The 20,720-nt window shown below is 43.0% G+C and overlaps 1 protein-coding gene across 4 annotated transcripts in view; it reads left to right on the forward strand.

Annotated features, from left to right (window-relative positions):
* The window catches only part of Nr1h4 (nuclear receptor subfamily 1 group H member 4), a 69,108-nt gene that overhangs the window by 21,872 nt on the left and 26,516 nt on the right, over nt 1-20,720 (forward strand). For 2 of the 4 annotated variants that reach the window (XM_013111821.3, XM_013111822.3), the window contains exon 3: nt 10,059-10,427. In XM_013111821.3, the coding sequence (XP_012967275.1) occupies nt 10,059-10,427 (369 nt within the window). 4 annotated transcript variants of the gene reach the window in all.

The raw sequence follows: 20,720 nt of genomic DNA on the forward strand, positions 1-20,720 counted from the left end.
TTTAGATTTAACACCCCCTTTTTTTCTAGACATGGTCTCATATAGCTTAGGCTGGACTTTGTAGCTAAGGATGGCCTTGAGTTCTTCAACCTTATGTCTCCATGTCCCAAAAACTGGGATTTCACACTCAGCTGTTTAATGTATTTTTAAAGCAGACTCCTTGGTTCACTTCCGTCTCTGCCATCTACTGGTCTCTGATTGAGACACACCCTTCGTCCTATGTAAGCTAATGACCTCATTTCATTAATTACTGCCCCCAAAGCCAGGGGCATTGTAAGTGCCTGTACTCTATTCACTGTTGTCATTAATTTTCACAGCACTCCTCTAGGACACCTGCCATCCCTATAACCCTCTCATGGGGAGAAAGTAGATATTTAAAGTTGTCAAATAGTCTGCTTCATATTCCTTTAGACAGCAAGTAGATTACCAAACTGTACTTAGGACAAGGAATCGGACCTGGATGCTTAAGGCTCCCAGCTAAGGGAACACTTTCATTTCCCTTCTTAAAGAAGAAAGTGTTTCCAGTAAGGCTGTATCACAGTGGGCTGGCCACAGTGAGGAGAGTGCTTGGGCAAGCATTGCCTGCCAGAATTTGCTCTGGGACTTGTCCTCTCCTACACCATCACAGCAGATGCCCAGCGTACCTCGGTTGGCCCGGCATCCGCACTGATCTACACAATCTGTTGCTGTGATGTCCCACAGAACTTGGACATGGCCCGAATCTACTTTATCCAGTGCAGCAAGCACTGTCCGCACATGGGACACTGAAATATGAGTAGTGCGACTCAAGACTGGCTCAATTACTTAAGTCCAGGTGGACATGCGCAGCCAGTGGCTAATGTCCCAGACAGCACACCTTTGCAGGAAAGGGAAAACGATGGGTAACAGGAGGCAGTTTGTTGTCTTAGGGAGAAAGGAGAGACACGCTCCATCTTTTGTTAAGAGCATTCTGTGTGAGACTTCCTGCAGCCACTAATTGCTCACTCCTTTTTTTCTTAACGTTTTTTTTTTTTTTTTGGTTTTACGAGACAGGGTTTCTCTGTATTGTTTTGGAGGCTGTCGGTCCAGCCTGGCCTCGAACTCACAGAGATCCACCTGCCTCTGCCTCCCGGATGCTGGGATTAAAGGCGTGTGCCACCACCTCCCGGCCTTTTCTTAACATTTTTATTAGCATATGTTGGTGGTAAGTAATCATGGGTTGCACTGCAGAATCTTCATGTATACATGTAAACAAAGTGAATTTTTATCATTTGCATTGCCTGTCACTGTCTCCACCCTTCCCCCAACATTCCTGGGGATACCCCAGTTAGTCTCTCTTTTACTTTCTTGTTTACGGAGTCCTGGGTAAGGGCTTATTTATAAGACTGTGAAGTCTGAAGAAAATCTCTCAGCAATTGTTAAGTGCCTAAAAAGACTCAGGGAGGTAGATGTCCCTGAGAGCACCCTCTGCTCAGCTATTATTGTCTTCCCACAGGTCTTGGGTGGGTACCAGGGCCCTTCTCCGCCATTAAAGACGGCACTGATCCGGTCACGTTAGAGAGCTCAGCTGCTGTGAGATCAAGAGTATAATGGAGAGTCATGTTCCTCCGATAGTTCAGCTACTTACTCCTTCCTTCCTTTCTTTCTACGCCATCTTCTGAGGTTTCCTGAGTCTTCCAGGGAGTGATCTCGCTATGCCTTCATCTTTCAACCATGGATTCTGATTCAGAAGTCAGGTGTTAAAGTCTCCCCTTCAATTCCCTGTAAACTATACACAAATCATTTAATCTCACTGGCTTGCTTTTCATCAGGATAGGGTTGGAGACAGGGGACCTCATAAATAAAGCCCTGAAACATGTTAGAAGTGAAGATCAGTCAAGAGAATATATAATAAATACACTGTGTCCACTTATAAAGGCTGTAAGGATATCAGCAGTTGGGACATGTGTTACCTTTGTCTCTTGAATTTGCTTTCATGTTGATTATCTCATGCTATCTTCACAGCAGGCCTGTGAAGGGAGTAGACAGGGTTATTATCTCTATCTTACCATCTGTTAATGCAGACAAATGGGGCCCACAGTAGCGTATACACTTACTTAAGTTACTGGCATACCTGGTTGCATGACAGGAATCAGTCCCGGCCTGTTGAGTTCCCTGCTAAAGTGTTTTGCAAACAAAAACAAAAATAAAAGCAAAACAAAATTCAACCTACACAATAGTTAACAACCTCCTGTAACTCCAGTTCCAGGGGTTCCGACAACCTCTGGCCTCTGCAAGTACTGGGTCACACATATGTTACTCATGCATACATGTTAGCAAAGCACACACATAAATAACATAAAATAAATACAATCCTTTTTTAAGTGAGAAAATAATGACAGAAAATGGTGCAGGAATGCATTCGTGGCCCACGGAGCTTGTAAATGTCAGGGAAAACTGTATTTATTAGATTTTGGGAGGCTACTATGCCTGAAATACCACAAACTGCATGGCTGAAGCAACAGAATGTATTATCTTCGAGTTTTCAAGGCCAGAATCTAAAATCAGGGTTGTATTAGGGTTGGTTCCTCCTGAGACTTCAAGGAGAGACTGTGTCTTACTCACAGGTGTTGGTCTGTGTCTGGTTTCTCTCTGTCTGTCTTCCCCTTTCCCTTTCTCTTTAATAAGGACCCAAACCATAGTGGATTAACCCTCATTTTGATTATCTCTATATAAAGGTAACACATATTGAACCTTATCTCTCAATAAGGTCACACTGTAAGGTCCTACGAACTGGCCTGTAGGTGAGACATAATTCTCCACATATCACTAGATACAAACTCATTTGGCCAGGTCAGTAGGCTTCTAGGGCTAACTGGGAAGTATTATTCGCTAGTGCTTCTGATGTTGCAAATGCATCCTGGGGACAGATATAAAGATCCACACTTGACCTCCAACCTGTATTAGAGGCAGTGAACAGAAATTTACCCTCTAAACGTTCTTAAGATGGGAAAGGACTCCCTAAAATGTTTATCTAGACACCAGTTTCCAGCTTACTAGGCAATTTGGCATTGAAGATTTTCTCATAAACATTTACAAATGCTCTGCTCAGGGATGAAGTTAATGAGTAAACCATACAACCTCTGGCCCCTGTCACTTCTTACCTAGTCTCCTTTCAGTTGCTGGGAATAGACTAAGGATGGTGATGCAGCGTCAGGGCTTAGAAAATCCGGTTCAGGTTAGCCTTCACCACAGCCACCGGCTGTCAGGGTTTGTCCCGGACGTGATGAGCCTGAAGCCCGCTAAAGGTAGGGAACGACTCGTAGCTGTCCTCACTCGAGACTCTCACTGCACTGAGGCAATCTGGGGTCTCTGTTGCAGCTTAAGCCATAGCGAAGCCCAGACGACCCGGGGAGACTTGGGATGGGAGGACATGGTACATTGATTTTTGTAGCTCTAAGCTTGCGAGTGTCTTATTGGGATAATAGGCCAAACTTGTGCTATCCTTTCAAGCCAGTCCAATGTTGACATTAATGTCAGTGGACAACTGAAGAGAAAGTATGCTTCTTTTAATGCTATGATTTTATAATTCAGAGTCTCACCCAGTTTCATTGAATTCTGACACTTGTTCGGTGGCTTGGGACCAGCATGAGAAACTAGAGTAGAATAAAGAAAACATCAGTGTACCTACCAAGAAGTAAAGATAAACATGTTTCGTGGAATTTTGATTTAGTCACATATGTGGAAGTGTGTGCAAGGGTCATGGTGAAAAATGCATTGCAGACTGTGGTATGTGGTAAAAAGTCATAAACAAAGAAGTAATAACCAGAAAAAGAAGAAATAGCAATTTCATGAACTAGTTTTGCAACAAATTTCTTCTAGAATTTTCTGGCAAATAAGGTAAATGAACATGAGATTTAGGTCTAGGGTATTTATTTTTCTGAATTAAAATATATTTTATAATGAAAAGACAGTATTATATATTACCTTAGTATTTTTCTCAAAACATAAACTCATTTTTAAAGACTTCCATCAAAAAACAGAAGCCAATCATCTCCCCAATTAATACAATGACGTGCAAACTTTTGGTCATAGACTTGGTGGCATCTCATTTTACTTAGGATTGGTGTTTCAAAGTGGCTGACACTATATTTAGAACAGAAATTACTTAAACAGCTTGACAAGCAAGTTTTGCACCCCCTTCTATTTGACACACATTTATTTAGAGTTTATTATGTGCCAGGCATTGTGCCTGGTGCCGGAAATGATAGAAATGGGAATATATTCTACTATTTCCCTTAGAGAGCTCACAGGCCAACCCCATCAGGAACAAAACGGAATGTACTGAATGTTGGCTTGCAATTTGCATTCCTTGTCTCAGCCCCACCGTATTGCAGCTTCTGATGCAACAGCGCCTTACACTAGGTTTTTGGAGGCAGAAACAGAAGTTAAAATAGGCCCAGTGTCTTCCCCAAGTCCACAGATGTAGCAATTTGCAGGTGAAAAGAGTCCACATCTATCTCCACATCTGCGTCAACCAGACCAGTTTCTCATTACCACCTCAAGTTCGGCGTGGAAGATGAGGTTGCAAACAGACATGGATGATCATACATGCTAACGCTAAGTGTTAAATTAGGAGTGTGTACAGAGGTGAGAAGAGATTAATTATGCCTGGGGGAACTGGGGCAGGCCTCACAAAGGAGGTCATCAGCTGACGCCACTGGGGAAAACACCTACATCCCAAGGTTCCAGGAACGGCAAACAGCTTCGCAAATGAAGCCATGCCATTTAACCAATAAGGGCTACGTTAAAGCAAGTTCCCACTCTATTCGGTTCCACAAATATGCCCTTGAACATTGGCTGTGTGTAGCATTGTGCCAGAGGTTAATGAAAACAACTGAAAGAATGGGATAATTTGCACCAGACACTGACACTAACTGAAATTGTAGGACAGTGTCACCATTAACACGTGAACCTATTCTCTGTCCACAAACTCCCTAGAGATGTGCTGTTGAGTATGACTGTCGCTAGCCACATATGACTATTTAATTAACAGTGTTGATCACTAAGAAGGAAATAAGTTTAAAACTCTCTTCCTTAGTATTACTGACTGCATCTCAACCGTTTGATGTCCTCACGTAGCCTGTTAATGGCTGTCATGTTGTGTGTAACGAACCTTCCTTCATCTGTTCCTCCGGATGAGAGTCTGTGGGAAGCCAAGGGCTTGCCTCCATTCAAAAGCTGACCTTCTGGGAGTTCTCAGACTCCCCTGGAGTTTATCCATGTGTTCCTACTTAAGAACTATTTCCTAAACTCTCACGGAGTTCTTTGTCCAAAGGATCCAAAGGGGAATAGTTGGGGTGCAGGGAGTTGAATCTCATAGTCAGTTATATAGTGGAAGTTGCTCAGGTCCCATCATTCAGAAAGCATCCACGTGCTGGTTCCTCATTTCCACACTGTACATTTACCACCCTGCTCTGTGGCTATGCAGCAAACTGAAGTGCTGGACGTGGCTAGGCTCTGAGAATAGAAGCCTTCATTTGTCTTCTTGTATACTATTCTCATATTTTGCCATGTTTTACTCCTTTAGCATAATGTTATCCATAACCTTGAAAAAAGCTTTACATTCGTGTGCGGATATGCCCATGTGTATGTGTGTGCCTGAATGCACATGAAGGTCAGAGGCCAACCTCAGGTGTGGTTCTTTAGGTACGGTCATTTGTTTTGTTTGGTTGTTCTGGGTTTTATTGTGACAGGTTCTCTCACTGAGTTTCAGGTACCTTTCCGACTCTGAATTCTTGGCTGGGATTTCTAGCAGTTCAGAGTCAAGTAGATGCTGGAGTTCACCTGGCTTTTTGAGTTGGTTCTGAGGAATGTAGGTCCTCATGCGAGTATGGTTGGCATTTGACTGCCTGAGCCATCTCCAACCCCATGTTGTGTTTTGGTTTAAATGATTCCAGGGATAAATATGATGTCGATACCATTAACTGACCTGCTATGGGAATATTTGCCTTACTGAAATAATGCTCTGGGGCCTTGAGCTGTCATGTGAAGAGAAAAAGTTAACCATTTCCCCAGGTTCTACAGAACCCAGATTCTGTTGTTAATTGGTTTTTGACCTTGTGCTAGTTGCTTAACTTCGCTAACCTGTGGTGAAAGGAAGCTGGGCTCAGTTTGGGGGAAGGGGAGACTTGAGAGAATGAGTTAGAAACCAAAATCTAGTCAAAGAATGAATCCAGTACTTGGACTTTTCAGTTATTTTACATTTTATTTATTTCTGAAATTTTAGTCATATTTCATGAAGAAATGGACTGGGATTTTACTTACATTTTATCTTTAATAATTTCATACTGTATTCTATTTTGTACTCATATGACAAAGTGACTTTACCAAAATCCTTTTGTTTGTTGGATGCACTGATGTTTTTCTTCTTAGCTGATACAGACAAGTTGGGCATGAAAGGAAGGAAACTGATATTTACACAGATACTGTATATTGTGTGCTTGCTCAGTCATTTCCTGGGTCAGTGTAGAATGTGTTGTCAATATTTAATATGTGACTATTCTGCTTTGCCATTGTAGAAAAGTTGTGAATTTTAATATTCATAAAGAAGCCTTGTGCCTTTGAGATTTTAGATAGAAAGGACTAGGAGATCATATATGCTTTCTTTATAGATGAGCAAGGAGAGGCTCAGGCAGGGTCATAAGTAATGATTGGGAGGCACCATTTAATTAAATTCAGAACCATCACTACTCAGATCTAGAGAGAGAGGAGACCACACACACACAGCAGCCCTTACAGCGAAGTTTGTAGCCAGGTGAAGATGAGCGTAAAGAGCTCTGGAGGAGAGCTCTGAGGGAGCAGGCAGGTACAGGGAACATGTGTGAAAAGTCCTGAGACCTGAAACAGCGATATCCAACAAATGGAAAAGCTGGAACACACACACACACACACACACACACACACACACACACACACACACACACACACAAATAGCCAGAAAAGAGAAGATCACGCACACTGGGTCTTGCAGGCCTGTTTGTATTTTACATGTAAGCAGAAGTTGCAAGCTCAAATACAGAGAGCAGAGGAAGAGGAAGTCATTGCCTCCCACGCTTTTGGAAGCATCTGGCATTTGACATCATTACAGAGAGTCGAGTGTTTCCATTCGTGGGCTTTGAGGTTAGACTCCAATCTCAACTGCTTAGGGTGCTAGGAGTAAGACATAACTTTAGCAAAGACATTCTGCTCAGAGATGAAAACAGCACGGAACTGTCCAAAGTGTGAAGTAGCAGCCCAGGAAACACCTTTGTGCACAAGTACCTCATCCTACTGCAGCAAGGAATAACGAGAATACGCAAATGAGGAAGGAGTTCATAAAAATTTCTGCTACTAGTAATAACGACAATAACACCAATCATTTGAGCACTTTAAAGAGCATTTTAAAGGCAAGATGCACAGGCCCAGAATCCCCAAGTCCAATTCCAAATTCCCAAATCACTTGAAACCATTGTTTTTTTTTAAGCTCAATAAGAATTTCTTTTGCTGGCCATGCCTGGGCTGAAGGATGTGAAACTCTGGTCATTATTTGTTCTACTTTGTGTAAATATTCATGAAATTCCACAGAGGAAGGCATTGCTGTGTTTGCTTCATACACCGTGTTCTACCCGGTGTCGTGGACACCACTGCATTCTGTTCTGAAATCTAAAAGAGATCTCTCTCTCCCCTGACCCCTCTTAGTTCTGGAGTTCAAGCCCAGGCCCTTGCCCAATCAAGGGTTTCTAAATTTTGTTTGTTTTACGTATGTGTGTGTGCGTGCATGCGTGCATGTGTGTGTGTGTGTGCGCGCGCGCGTGCATGTCTGTGTGTGTGTGTGTGTGTGTATGGGTGAATGTACTCACCCATGTGAGTGTCGGTGTAAGAGACCAGAGGTTGAAGTCGCATGTCTTTAGATGAAGACACTCATTCATCTCTCTGCACCTCATTTCTTCATTCTCTCACTGAACTTGAGTTGTGCCATCCAGAGAGCCTGACCACCCCTTGAGCTTCTGGGACCCTCTTGCCTCCGCCTCCCTGGCGCTGGCACTATAGGTGTATGCCACCAGGGCTTTGTCAAGCCTGCTGAGGCCCTGTCTTCATGCCTGCACAGCAAACATTTTAACCACCGAGCCCTCCCCCCAAAACAGTTTTAGATTCTAAGGCACGTTTGACTGTGTTTTCGATGAGGAATAGCGAATCTGTCTATTCAGTCAGCCATCAGCAGGACGCTTTATCTAGAACACTGAGTATCAGCGGTTTAGTCGCTTCAAGCGCAAGCTCAGAAGGAACAGGCTAGAATTGTGCTCTAGGGTTATCTGACAGCGTGTTAAAGAATTAGATCGCTTGCATACCATCTTTCCTTTTACTTAGGTCTCTTTTTTTGCATTTTACATAATTTAAGCATTTTGTTTTCTAAAGAGCATAGCTTATGTTTCCAAAAATAGAAGCATTTCAGAACCTGCTAATTTTTGTTACCCAGAGGTTTTATATTCAAGAGTCTTATTTAATAACAATGCTTTTAGGAAGAATTATTACCACCCTTTTAATGTCATTTTGGGGTACTTCTTCCACGCCAAATTTAACAAAGTACTTGGCATGCATTATCTCATTCAATCTTTACAGCAACTCCTCAGTGGCTTCTGGTAGGCATCTGTTCCCTGTTATCTGAAGAGAAACTATGGCTGTTAAGAAAATTCCTATCTTCACAGAGACTGAGTAACAGAGCAGGGGTTTGAATCCAGGTGGACGAATGCTGCCTTCTTTTCTTAAAATTCCCTCTGTATTCTAATAACTGAAATGACATGCCCATCACAAAAATCTCAAACAGTAAAGGCATTGTGTAGTTTCTTACCCCAGAAAATAGTGTAATGTCACCTTGCACACACACCACCATTCAGTTTGCCTCACCTACAACAAATGCACACACACACACACACACACACACACACTACTCATTATGAGTATACACATCTTCTACCATTCACCTTTTGTAAATAATAACTACATGTGGAAGAAACCCACATCATCGCTGTCATTATCATTGCACATCTGAGCAGTGTTTGTGTATGAACACTGCAATTTTTCCAACCATGCTCCTAGTGATGGAGTATGTTTCCAACTTCTTTCTTACAAGGTGTTGAAAATTAATGCTTTAATTTGTATACAAATTATTTTCGTATAGAACTGAACATATCTCTAAAATAAATTTTCATGGAACTGAAAAAAAAGTCAATCCTTTAGATATTAGAGTCTTAGGTGTTGCTGGAATATTGTAAAAAAACAAAACAAAACAAAAACTACCATCTAAGAGTGCTTATTCTCCCAATAGTGTCCACCATTCAACTAAAAATCTCCATAATTTGAAGTTAAAAATGAGTATGCTGTGGATTTAATTTGAGCTTACTTATTATCTATTTTAAAAGGGAAACAATTTTGTGGATTTATGAAACAGTTTCTAAAAACTATTTACTTCTGACTTCTATCCTTTTTATTGGCTGTTGAATGCTCTCTTATTAGTTTTCAAAAACTCATTACATATTAGCAGCATGTCTTTCATCTGTCCTCTGTGTTGCACATTTTCCCCTGAGGTTATGATTTATCATTTAAACATTTTTATTTGTCCCTCTGTGTAAACACACACACTATATATACTATATATTAGATATATTTGCAGATAGACACGTATTCTAAAAGTTAATTTTATAGAGTTGGGGATATGGCCTAGTGGTTAAGAGCATTTGCTGTTTTCCCAGAGGACATGGGTTCAATTCCCAGCACTCACATCAGTGGCTCTCGCTTGTAACTCCAGCTCCAGGGGATCCGACACCCTCTGCTCTCCAAGGTCACCTACATGAATGTAGTTTACATAAACTCACCCAGGCACACACATATGCCTCAATAAAAATAAATAAATAATAAAAATTAAAAAGTTAAGTTTATATAGTTAAATGCACTTTAACTTTTATGTATGTCATAGTTTATGTTTAAATACATTTGAAGCCATCATAGTGCTCTTCTAGAATGATGACACTAATTCTAGCTTTGTTGGTCCTTGTGTTCAGGTGTGTTAACAGAACAAGAGGCAGGCGCTCTGGGACAGAACCTGGATTTGGAGGCGTATTCACCATACAGCAATGTCCAGTTCCCTCAAGTTCAACCACAGATTTCCTCATCCTCCTATTATTCCAACCTGGGTTTCTACCCCCAGCAGCCGGAAGAGTGGTACTCTCCTGGAATCTATGAACTCAGGCGAATGCCAGCAGAGACTGTGTACCAGGGAGAGACTGAGGTATCAGAGATGCCTGTGACAAAGAAGCCCCGAATGGCCACAGCAGCAGCGGGAAGAATAAAGGGGGATGAGCTGTGTGTTGTCTGTGGGGACAGAGCCTCAGGGTACCACTACAACGCGCTCACCTGCGAGGGTTGCAAAGGTGAGTGCTATCTGCTTATTTTCATCTTGGCAAAATTCTCCTGTGTTGCCTGCTACAACCTCTTGAACCAGGTTTATATGCAAAAATGACCAGATTTATAAATTAAGTATAAAGAAACTACAAAAATATCCCAATGAAACAGTACAATGTATTAGCTGTATGTTGCTATTTGAACTGTCAGTAAAGCGTGGCCTCATTGGAGTTTGGCAAGCCCACTCTGTACGGCACAAGGCTCCACTTCTCCACTGTTCTTCTCTGAGCTGCGTCTTGGTCCTCTTGGAACTCCATTTAGCCTGAGCTGGGGATGTATATTAAATTTAATATAGGGCCAGTGAGATGGCTCCGTAGTTAAAAGTGCTTGCTAGCAAGTCTGATGTTCTGACTCCTGGACCCTGCATGGTGTAGGAGAGACTCCTGCAAGTTGTCCTCCAACCTCCTTGTGCATGCTGCCCCCATAAATAAAAGAAGTCATGAATAAATAAAAATAAATTTTACATGGCTAAAGGAGTTAGTATAGTGTGCACAGTATTTTAGTGTAGTACTAAAAGAATATACTATATAGTATAGTATAGAATTCAGTGAAGACTCCAGGAGTCTCTGCTATTACTCCTGTCATACTCTTGGTACCCAGTCATGTAGAATGAGGAAGATTCAGTATAGCATTACATAGCAGCTTCTGAAAATGCTAATTTGGGGTTCCACTCTAGGCCTATGGAATGAGAATTTCTGGAACCAGAACCCAAGAACCTGTGATTGCACAAGCCCTTCATGTTAAAGTTTGAAAAATCTGGGTGTAGGTTATAGCTAAAAGGCACCCAAGAGGTTGGTTCACCTGACTGAGTACCATGGGGAGAAGTAAGGCTCTCTCTCTCTCTCTCTCTCTCTCTCTCTCTCTCTCTCTCTCTCTCTCTCTCTCTCTCTCTCTCTCTCTCTCTCTCAGGCACCACAAGAACAACTCTATACATAAAAATGAGGACTGAGCCAGTTGGTAGGGGTACAGGCCTGTGATCCCAGCACTGGTTGTGGGGGAGGCAGAAGCAGGCAGATCTCTGTGAGTTCGTGGTCAACCTGGTCTACAGAGTGGATTCCAGGACAGCCAGAACTGTTGTTACACAGAGAAACCTTGTCTTGAAAAAAATTAAAGAATTAAAAAAAAACTGAGGTCTGGAAATGTGACTGGACAAATTCCAGTCTGGGTCATGTTTCCTGCCTGAAGAGAAAGAAAAAGACTAAGAAAAGAACGTACATAGTTTACTTTAAAAGTCTGGATCGAAGGAAAAATCCCAACACAGACAGTATATGACCTGTATGTTACAGTGATGACTGTCCGGGCTGATTCTCTCTGGGCCTTCACAGTTACTGTGGGAAATGGGCATTACCGCGCGCATCTGAGAGGGGAGAATAGTGTGAGACCCCTCCCCCAGGGCTCAGGGAGCCCCGAGGAAAAGGAAGCCAAAAGAGTGGTAAGAGCCTGGGCCGGTGGAAGACACCAAGAGAACAAGGCCCACTCAAGGGACGTGAGCAAGGCCGGTGGGAATCCAGAGGCTGAGGCGGCCTGCGCAGGCCTGCACTGGGCAGCGCCCGGTCCTTTGCTTATGTCATGGCTTTCCGTTTAGTGTCCTTGTGAGAGACCTGAGTGGGTCTCTGTTTCTTGTGCCTGCTCTTGGGGATTATTTTCCTTCTTTTTGGTTGTTTTGTCCAGCTCTGATGCGATGGTTTTTGTTTTACCATATTACATTTTATTTTATTATATCTTACTTTATTTTATTGTCCCTTGGAAGCTTCTTTGTTTTCTAATTAGAGTCCAAAATGGAAAGGGTTCTCACAGGTGGGGAGAGGAGGAGAGGAGGAGCTAAGGTAGGGAAACCGTAGTCAGGCTATATTATGTGAGGGGGGGAGTTATTTTCAGTAAAAGTGAGAAAAAGAAATGAGGGGGAGAACGTGCATATTATATCAGAAAGAAACTGTGGTCTTGAGAGGCCAGTGATGAGAGCATGTGGAATGCATTTACCACATTTTGTCATAAGGTTATTTAACTTCCACACTGTATGCTTATTTTGTAGATGAAAAAGCTGAAACACAAAAAGTTAATGAGCCAATCCAGGGTTTCACAGCTAATGGGGTGGGGGAGGTTCAGCTTCAAAACTATGTCTTATATCTAACTGCACACTTTGTATGAATGGCTTCCAGGCTGAGTCGCTGGTCATTGCTCACCCAGGAAATGGCCGTCCTACTCTTGGGCTGTTGGCTCACAGTTAGTACTGACGACCTTGGTGGCCAAAGGGAGAGAGACAAATGCTTCATTTAGGTATTGAGATGTCAGTATTGCCTCAGCCACAGATCAGACATCAGAAGTCAGAAATCTGGGACAGTTCATCTCCTAAGTAAACTCAGGTCAGAAGGTCCTAAGGACCCCGGAGCATGGCGGGGGTTCTTCAGGGAGAATAGAGGGCCAAGGAAGGTTGGTGGGAGCACTCTCTAAAAAGACTCCCCGGGATGGGGAAACTGTGTCAGAAGCAGCCAACCTCCGGTAAAGCTCGGGACTGCACTCAGCAGGGCACAAAGGAAGGGGTCCCAGGGAGCCCGGTCCTTTGAGACTGTTACGAAGAGGGATTTGGATGGAGACACGCTTTTAAGAGCAGAGTATGGCAGACTCTTCCTCTATTGATTTGGGTTGAGGCTTTGCCCCCATGGTGCCAGCAAATGACAGGCATGCAACAGGCAGAAGATGGAGCCAACTGGGGCCATTAGCAAATGGTCAGATCACTAATAGGATCTTCACATAGAGGTGTATGTTGCAACTGCTCTGCTCTACAGACATACCACGTGTGCAAAGAGTGTGTAAAGAGTAGCCGTGGCCTCCTTCTACTGAGCCTTGCTTATTACAGAAGCAGGCAGGAGAGTGAAGACCAAGGTATATTCTGTAACCTGCTGACACCCATTCTCAGCCAAAGACAAGGGCCAGTAACCAGAACCAACTGCCTACATAGTGAGAGTGCTCAACACCGGACCAAGTAGGCAAGAAATGGAGCCTCCTGTCTAGTTGGATTTAATTCGACATTAGGCCCCTGAAGTTCATTTCATTTGATTCAGGATCATCCCCCTACTCCTGCCAAACATCTTCTGATCTGTGGTCAGGTACCATGTTTAGCAGGGTGCTGTGGAGTGACTGGGTGCTTTGTGGTGGGCCTGATCCTCCGTTCTCTCAAACTAGTCTTTTGGGGTGATGTTCTGACTGTTTTCCAGTCACCAGCGAGAAGATGGGATGCTGCTGGCATCATCGTGGGGTGCTGAGTGCTCTCCTCCTCCATCTCTGGCCTCTATTTGTGCATTGCTTTTGGGTCAGGTTCCAGCTATTGTTGCAGGACTTGTCACAATACCCAGCAGTGCCAAGAAACCATGAAACTGTCCATCTGCTTCATGCCAGGCTGGGCACAGAGAACCCTAAGCATGCAGGAATCCCTCTGCTGCAGGAACCCAGATGACACTGGGTTTCTGTCAACTCTCAACCCACCTCTAGGGTTCAGTCTGAAAATGGGGACATGGGAGGAACAGAGTTCATGGACCCTCGAGGTACCAGCATGCCTTAGTTCCTTCTCTTTGACTGCCACCATACACACTGTCAGCCACAGTAGTACACTGTGTCATATAGTGTTTGGGATTTGAGAGTTCAGGCTTTGGCGACTGAAATGTCAGTAGCAGTCTGCTTGAGGTCTTATGTGTTCTAATCAGAAGACAAGCGAACCCTTGCTCTAGCTTAGTGATCAGGGGCTGCAAGGGTATGAGAGGAGCACACAGCAGGATGGAATCCAGTCCAACAAAGGCCTATTCCAGGAAGGTCTAATAGCTCAGCCAACCCTGGCCTCACAGCCTGCAACTCTTGGTGTCTGATTTCCCCAGCTCCAAAATTGGTTTCACTCTTCAACATTCTTCAAAAAGACGGTGGGGGTAGTCAGCACTCCTCATATCTAGGTTGTCTATAAATCATCACGCTATCCAAGAGAGCAGTCAGAACTCAGGGAAACCAAACAGAAGCTAATATTTCAAGAAGAATGGAACAAATACAGGAACGGACAAAGGAGCCACAACAGGTTCTGTGCTAACCTTCATGAGTCTGTTCAGAGCTGCCCTGAAATCCTTGCCTGCTGGAGCTATTGCTGCTCAGCCACAGGGTAGAAAATGGGAACTTGGGAACACACCACAGTAACTGTTAGCCACAGAAATGTGCCACCTTAGCTGCCATCTAGGGCCCAGGAAGTTGCCTTTGCTGAAATTAATGGCTCCAGAGCCATACCTTGACTGTTGAAGCCACACATATTGATGTCCTATATCTTTTCTGTCAGTACTCGCACCTGGAAACTCAGTGGTTGTCATTGCAAATTCCATGACCCTGCTTGACAGTGGAAACAACAGCAGCACAGAAGTAGCCTCCCTGCTGTTTTGCACTGACTTCTGAATCTGTCTTTATGGAAGAACTTTGCAAGGGAATCTGAGGGTAGCCTGGAAGGAGGATATCAAGCTAGCCAAATCTCATTCTATGTAGTGCTCTCTTTTCTATATGCCCCAACTCTGTGAAAGTGATGATGTTATCTATGGAGTCTTTGTGAGAGTTAAGTAGATTACTGTATATAAAGCTCTTGCTTTCTCTCTTGTTTGGAGATTGCCTCACAGGGCCTGACACTAGAAACACAACACCCACCCCCCTCGGCCACCCCAAAGAGAAAAAAATTGAAACTGAGAAACAAACTGGAGATCATAGTGAAATTTCCTACTGTTGTCTGTCTCTAATTCCACAAGAAATATTCCAATTTATCTGAATGCCTTATTTGTCATAGCTATAAAATGAATGAGAAAAAAATGCAGTTTTCCATGTTTCTTGAAGTAATAACTGAACACAAGTGTAGTGTAGACAGATAGTGACTGGCATTTGCTTGGCCCTTGATTAAATCTAGACCTTTCTTCCTCTGGGAGCCATCAGTGCCATTTATGAAATGGTCACATCTGAATAAATTTTGATTCAAATCTCAAAAGCTCATCTGTGTCTGACTAGAAGTTTTGAGCGGGTGTGTTCCCTAGGTGGTCAGCGTCTGTCACATTGCCTTCAATGTCACAGTCTGCACATGCCATGTGGAGGACAGCAGTACCCTTGAAAGGCACTGTTTGGGGTAACTGCAACTGCAGCCCTATTGTCCTTTGGAATATATATTTTTGTTTGGTTTTTTCGAGACAGGGTTTCTCTGTATTGTTTTGGAGCCTGTCCTGGAACTCACTCGGTAGACCAGGCTGGTCTCGAACTCACAGTGATCCGCCTGCCTCTGCCTCCCGAGTGCTGGGATTAAAGGCGTGCGCCACCAACGCCCGGCTGGAATATATTTTTATATAAGATCACGAACCAGCATTATGCTTGGTTCTGAAGTTTTAGGAAATCTTCCAAAAATATTGAGGCAATTAACCCATGAAGTGGATTTAGGCTGTTTCCAATGGAGCCCTCATCCCCATATACTGAGATCGCATGTATTGTGACTCTAGTTGCGATTAAGCACAATCTGGCTTATGAAATTTAGTAAGGACTCAAATAAACTGGAAGACTAAATTGTCATAGAGCATGAAGCAGTGTGGGTTCTCAAGGACTTCATGGCATTGGGAGCCTTTGATTGGTGAATCATGACATCATAAGTAGGTCGGGACGCAGGCAAATGACTCACATTCCAGTCCCTGGGATTCTTTTCCTAGTTGTACTGTGTTAATTCATGTGTCCGGGATGCAGCCTCCTCACTTACCAAGTGAAAATAATGCTGACGGGGAGAAAGGTGAGATGATAATGGAGAGAATGATGGCAGTGGCGATAGACAGATGGGCAGGTAGATAACATGATCAGGTGATCACTGTATGGAGGCACTGTTCTGGGACTTGCTCTTGCTAATTCATTTGACCTTTGGCATAATTCCTTAGCTAGGTATTTACAGGTTGTCATGAAATAGCTCTGATGTTCGTATAGTACAGTGGTTCTCAACCTTGCTAATGCCACAACCCTTTGATACAACACAATTCCCTATGTTGTGGTCACCCCCAACCATAAATTTATTTTATTGCTACTGCATAACTGTAATTTTTCTACTGTTATGAATTGTAATATAAATAGCTGATATGCAGAATATCAGATATGTAATCCTAAAGAGGTTGGGACTCACAGGTTGATAACCACTGATATGGTTGAGATCAAATGGACCAAGACTATAGTTGTTTGTGAAGCAATTAACACCAACCTACCAATAGTAAATACTTAGTACACGCTTGTTGCTATTACCATTGCTGTATTGGAACAGGCAGGCACTGCCTTTAAGATATCCAGCTCTCTACCTGGCATGCCTAAAGGTTCCATAGGCATTAGCAGTGGTTACATTTTCTTAATGAATTTTCTTATTTTTATCATTGTTTCTGCTGTGTTCATTTCCATGCCCCGACTGGCATCACACCCTACCTTCAAAACTATCTTTCTGGAGGATAATTAACTAATTATTTAAATTCTTTATTCATAAAATATTATTAGATATTACCTTATATGCCATTCAACCTTCTAACCTATAGGAGACACAGTGGTGAGCAAAACAGAAAAAAAAATCCTGTTCTTATAGTTACCATTGTAAAGCAATAATGAGAAAACAGTATGTCTAATTGACATAAATAGAAACAACATCAAAAAGGCAAACAACAGAGATCGCAAACTATCACCTATCTACAAATCGTATCTAAAAAACCATACAAAAATATAAATAGTATCTAAAAAACCACACAAAAATATAAATGGTAGAAGGATGATTTTGAATGGACAAAAATGGGTTTTTTCAAATGAAAATATAGGCAGTACATCTTTAAACATGGAAAATGCCTGAGTACATAAACAATACTTAAATCATGTTTAAGCCCAAACTGTTAAATGAGAGAAAGCAGTTCCTGATACATATACAAGAGGAAACCATGGAAGCATGTCAGCAACGGTTCAGAGAGAAAGGGTTACATTTCTGTAAGACCAAATTACTCTGTAGGAGCAAGCAGCCCCAGATGCCCCAGGAGGTGGAGATTTGCTTGTGGGAGCCCAGACGACTGGTGGGTGCTGAGGCCAGGCCGCAGCTCCCAGAAGTGTGTCTACATGGGTGTTTCAATGGCTCTTAAATACATGCAGAGCCACGGTCTATCACAACATGATCCCTGCTATGTTCCCAGCAGGCACTCAGTAGGGACAAAGGATGTCAGAGGAATTATACCTTCCGTCCTCTTAGACTCCACCATCACTTAATAACCACGCTGGTGAAGGGAGTCCATGTGATTCCAAAGACAGGCGTAGTTAAGGGAGAATTGTTAGGAAATTGCCTGTGTCCCTGTCCACTTCCACCCCAACCCACTCTGCCGAGGCTACCACAGACGACCTCACCCTTTTCTAGTCTTTCGGTCTTTGCTTTTGCTCTGTTCTTTTATCTGGATAGTTGAATCATCTTCCCTCTGTTCAACATGGAAGAAAAGACAGACAAGGGCCAGATGAGAGCCTCCCTGGGAGAACATTCCAGCCGAGCTTCTGCAGTATGAAGGAGGAGGTTGAGGTGGGAGGCCTGAGTGTCTGGGCGTGCCCCGCCCTTCTTCTGGTCTCCCAGGAGGCTCTGACGGCCTTTCAACTCTTCTAGCCTGTTGATTGTCTGAGAGGCAGTGCTTTCCACACATAGACCTGCTTTTTGTTTGGGGTGCTGGGAACATGCACATGCTGGAAAAATGCTCTACCCCTGTGTTACATGCAAGTCTGAGAAGCAATGTTCTGGGGATGTGGAGGTGCTGGGTGTCTGCTTCCACTGAACCTGGCCAGGAAGTCTCCAAGGCAGTTTGCACATTTCATCCTCTGCTGCACTCTCGGGCCCAGCACAGCTACACGTGGAGCAGCATGGAGTTCTTGGGCAGTCTCTCAAGTCTAGAGAATTCTACGCATTACTGCCAATTTTGTTCATGACTGCCTCTTTTTCTTGGGCAGTTATGACAGGCAAATTCATCTTGGTCTAGTTACTGTTGCCAGTAGTCATGATGAGGCAATAGCTGCTGGTGTGGGCATTCTCCTCAGAAGAGAAGGCTGGGAGGCCTTGTGGCGTGTAGTACTTCCCGTTGGCTTAGAGTCAAGGTGTTCTGAAGTAAGCTCAAATTTTGGAAAAATGAAAAGTTTGGTTCAAATCACATCCAAAGAAATTCATTTCAGAACCTACCCAGCGAAGTAGTCTTTATATAACAGAGTTGAAAACACAATGCCGGACAAAAACAAATGCAAAGCAATTCTAACAGACTAAATAAAAAAAATTAAAACAAGAGAAAGAAGATTGCAGGGCTGGGGAGATGGTTCAGCATGTGAGACCACTCGCTCTGTAAGGACAGAGACCTGAGGTGAATCCCAGGCATCTAGATTAAAGTCAGGCATGGCTGTGTGCCCCTGTAGCCCCAGCTTTGAAGAAGACAGGTGGATGCCAAGAGTCAGCTGGACAAACAGTCTAGGTGAAATGATGGCCTTACAGTGAGATGCCCTGTCTCAAGGCAATAAGACAGTGATGGAGGGACACACCCCGAAAATCCTGCTCTGACCTTTGCATGAGAGTCAACGGACGTGCACACCCTCCACACACACCCCATGCGAACAAAGGAAAAAGAGATGGTGACCTAGAGTTTTATTTTCTTGTAGTTTTTTGTTTGTTTTTGTTTTTGGTACTTCTGGCCTCATAAAAAGGCTAGAAAGTGTTCCTTCTGTCTTCTGGAAAAAAGAATAGACAGATGGTATTCCATCTTCAGATGGTTGATAGAATTAATTAACCAATGAAACCGTCTGGGCCTGGTAGTTTCTATTTTGGGGGATTGTTAGTTAATTAGTTTTCTTTTATCAGATAGGCCTGTTTTGTCAATAAGTTCCTCATAGGCACTTATTTACATCGAAATTATCAAATTTGCGAGCTTAGAGTTCTTTATAATCTGTAGACTTCTTTATCCCCTTGTTTTCCTTTTAATGGGTCTATACTATGGGGCCCATTTCAGTTGTGACATTCATAATTGGTGTCTTTTTTATTGATTAACCTCTCTAGGGGTGTATTGATTTTATTAAGAGAATTCATCTTTTAGTCTCATTGGTTTTATATATATATGTATATATATATTATTTTCCTATTTGAAGTTACATTGATCTCTGCTCTCTGCTCTGATTTTTTAAACTTATTTACTTTTATTTTGTGTACATTGGGGTCTTGTCTGCATGTCTGTTGGTGTGAGGGTGTCGGATCCCCTGGAACAGAAGTGTGGGCAGTTGTGAGCTGCCATGTGGGTGCTAGGAATTGAACCTGGGTCCTCTGGAACCACTGAGCAATCTTTCCAGCCCCTCTGCTCTGACGTTTTAAAACTATTTCCTTTCTTTTGCCTTCTTTGTGATTAATTTTCCCTTCTTTCTTAACTCCCTGTAAGCCAGGCTTAAGTCACCGAGTTTTATAGCTTAACATAAAAAATGCATTTCAATGCTGTTATCCCCCCTCCCCACCACCCCCCTCCCCTCCACCTCCCCCTGCCTGCCCCAAAGCTTTGCTTTTGCTGCACGCCTCCAATCTTGATAGGTTGTATTTTCATCGATTCCTTTTCAGTTAGCTCTTCAGGCAGTCACTTCTTACACCTCACATGTAACTTCTCAGAGGCTTTGGGTATGAGACTGCTTAGCTGCAACCCAGACCCCACTAAGGTTCACCCCCTCTCTGGGGACTCCTCGTGGCTGCCATCAGTGACAGAACCTGTGAGATCCATTCCAAAGCTTGAGGGGAGTTCTCCAAACTCTTCCCAGCCAAGCTGCTTCTGTTTTTCACCTCTCTAGAAACATTCACCAATCTTTTACATTTTTGATGATTCAAAATTGCCCTTTCAAAGAGAGGGAGACTTGTTGAAGTAAGCAAGCATAAAATGATGACTATCCTCTTGGGGTGGAAAGAAAATGAAACATCAGTATGAGTAAGAACGAGGCAGACACAAATGACTCAACATTTTGGTTCATTTTAACATTATTAAAGGGACTGCTAGGTACTCATTCTGGATCCAACTTAGGGAAGGTTTTCCCATGTTGTGTGAGATTAATGTCTTGAGAAAGCTTTTTGGAATACAAACTCCTCACTTTATTTGAAGACATGTGTAGGCAGTGATTGAAAAGGAGTCTGGACTAAGCTTACCAGGATTCAAACCCAGGCTCTACAAGTTATTATTACATGTAGTACCTTGAGCAATAGTAATAGCACTACC

The sequence above is a fragment of the Mesocricetus auratus genome, unplaced genomic scaffold, assembly GCF_017639785.1.
Source record: "Mesocricetus auratus isolate SY011 unplaced genomic scaffold, BCM_Maur_2.0 Super-Scaffold_100011, whole genome shotgun sequence".
Lineage (NCBI taxonomy): Eukaryota > Metazoa > Chordata > Mammalia > Rodentia > Cricetidae > Mesocricetus > Mesocricetus auratus.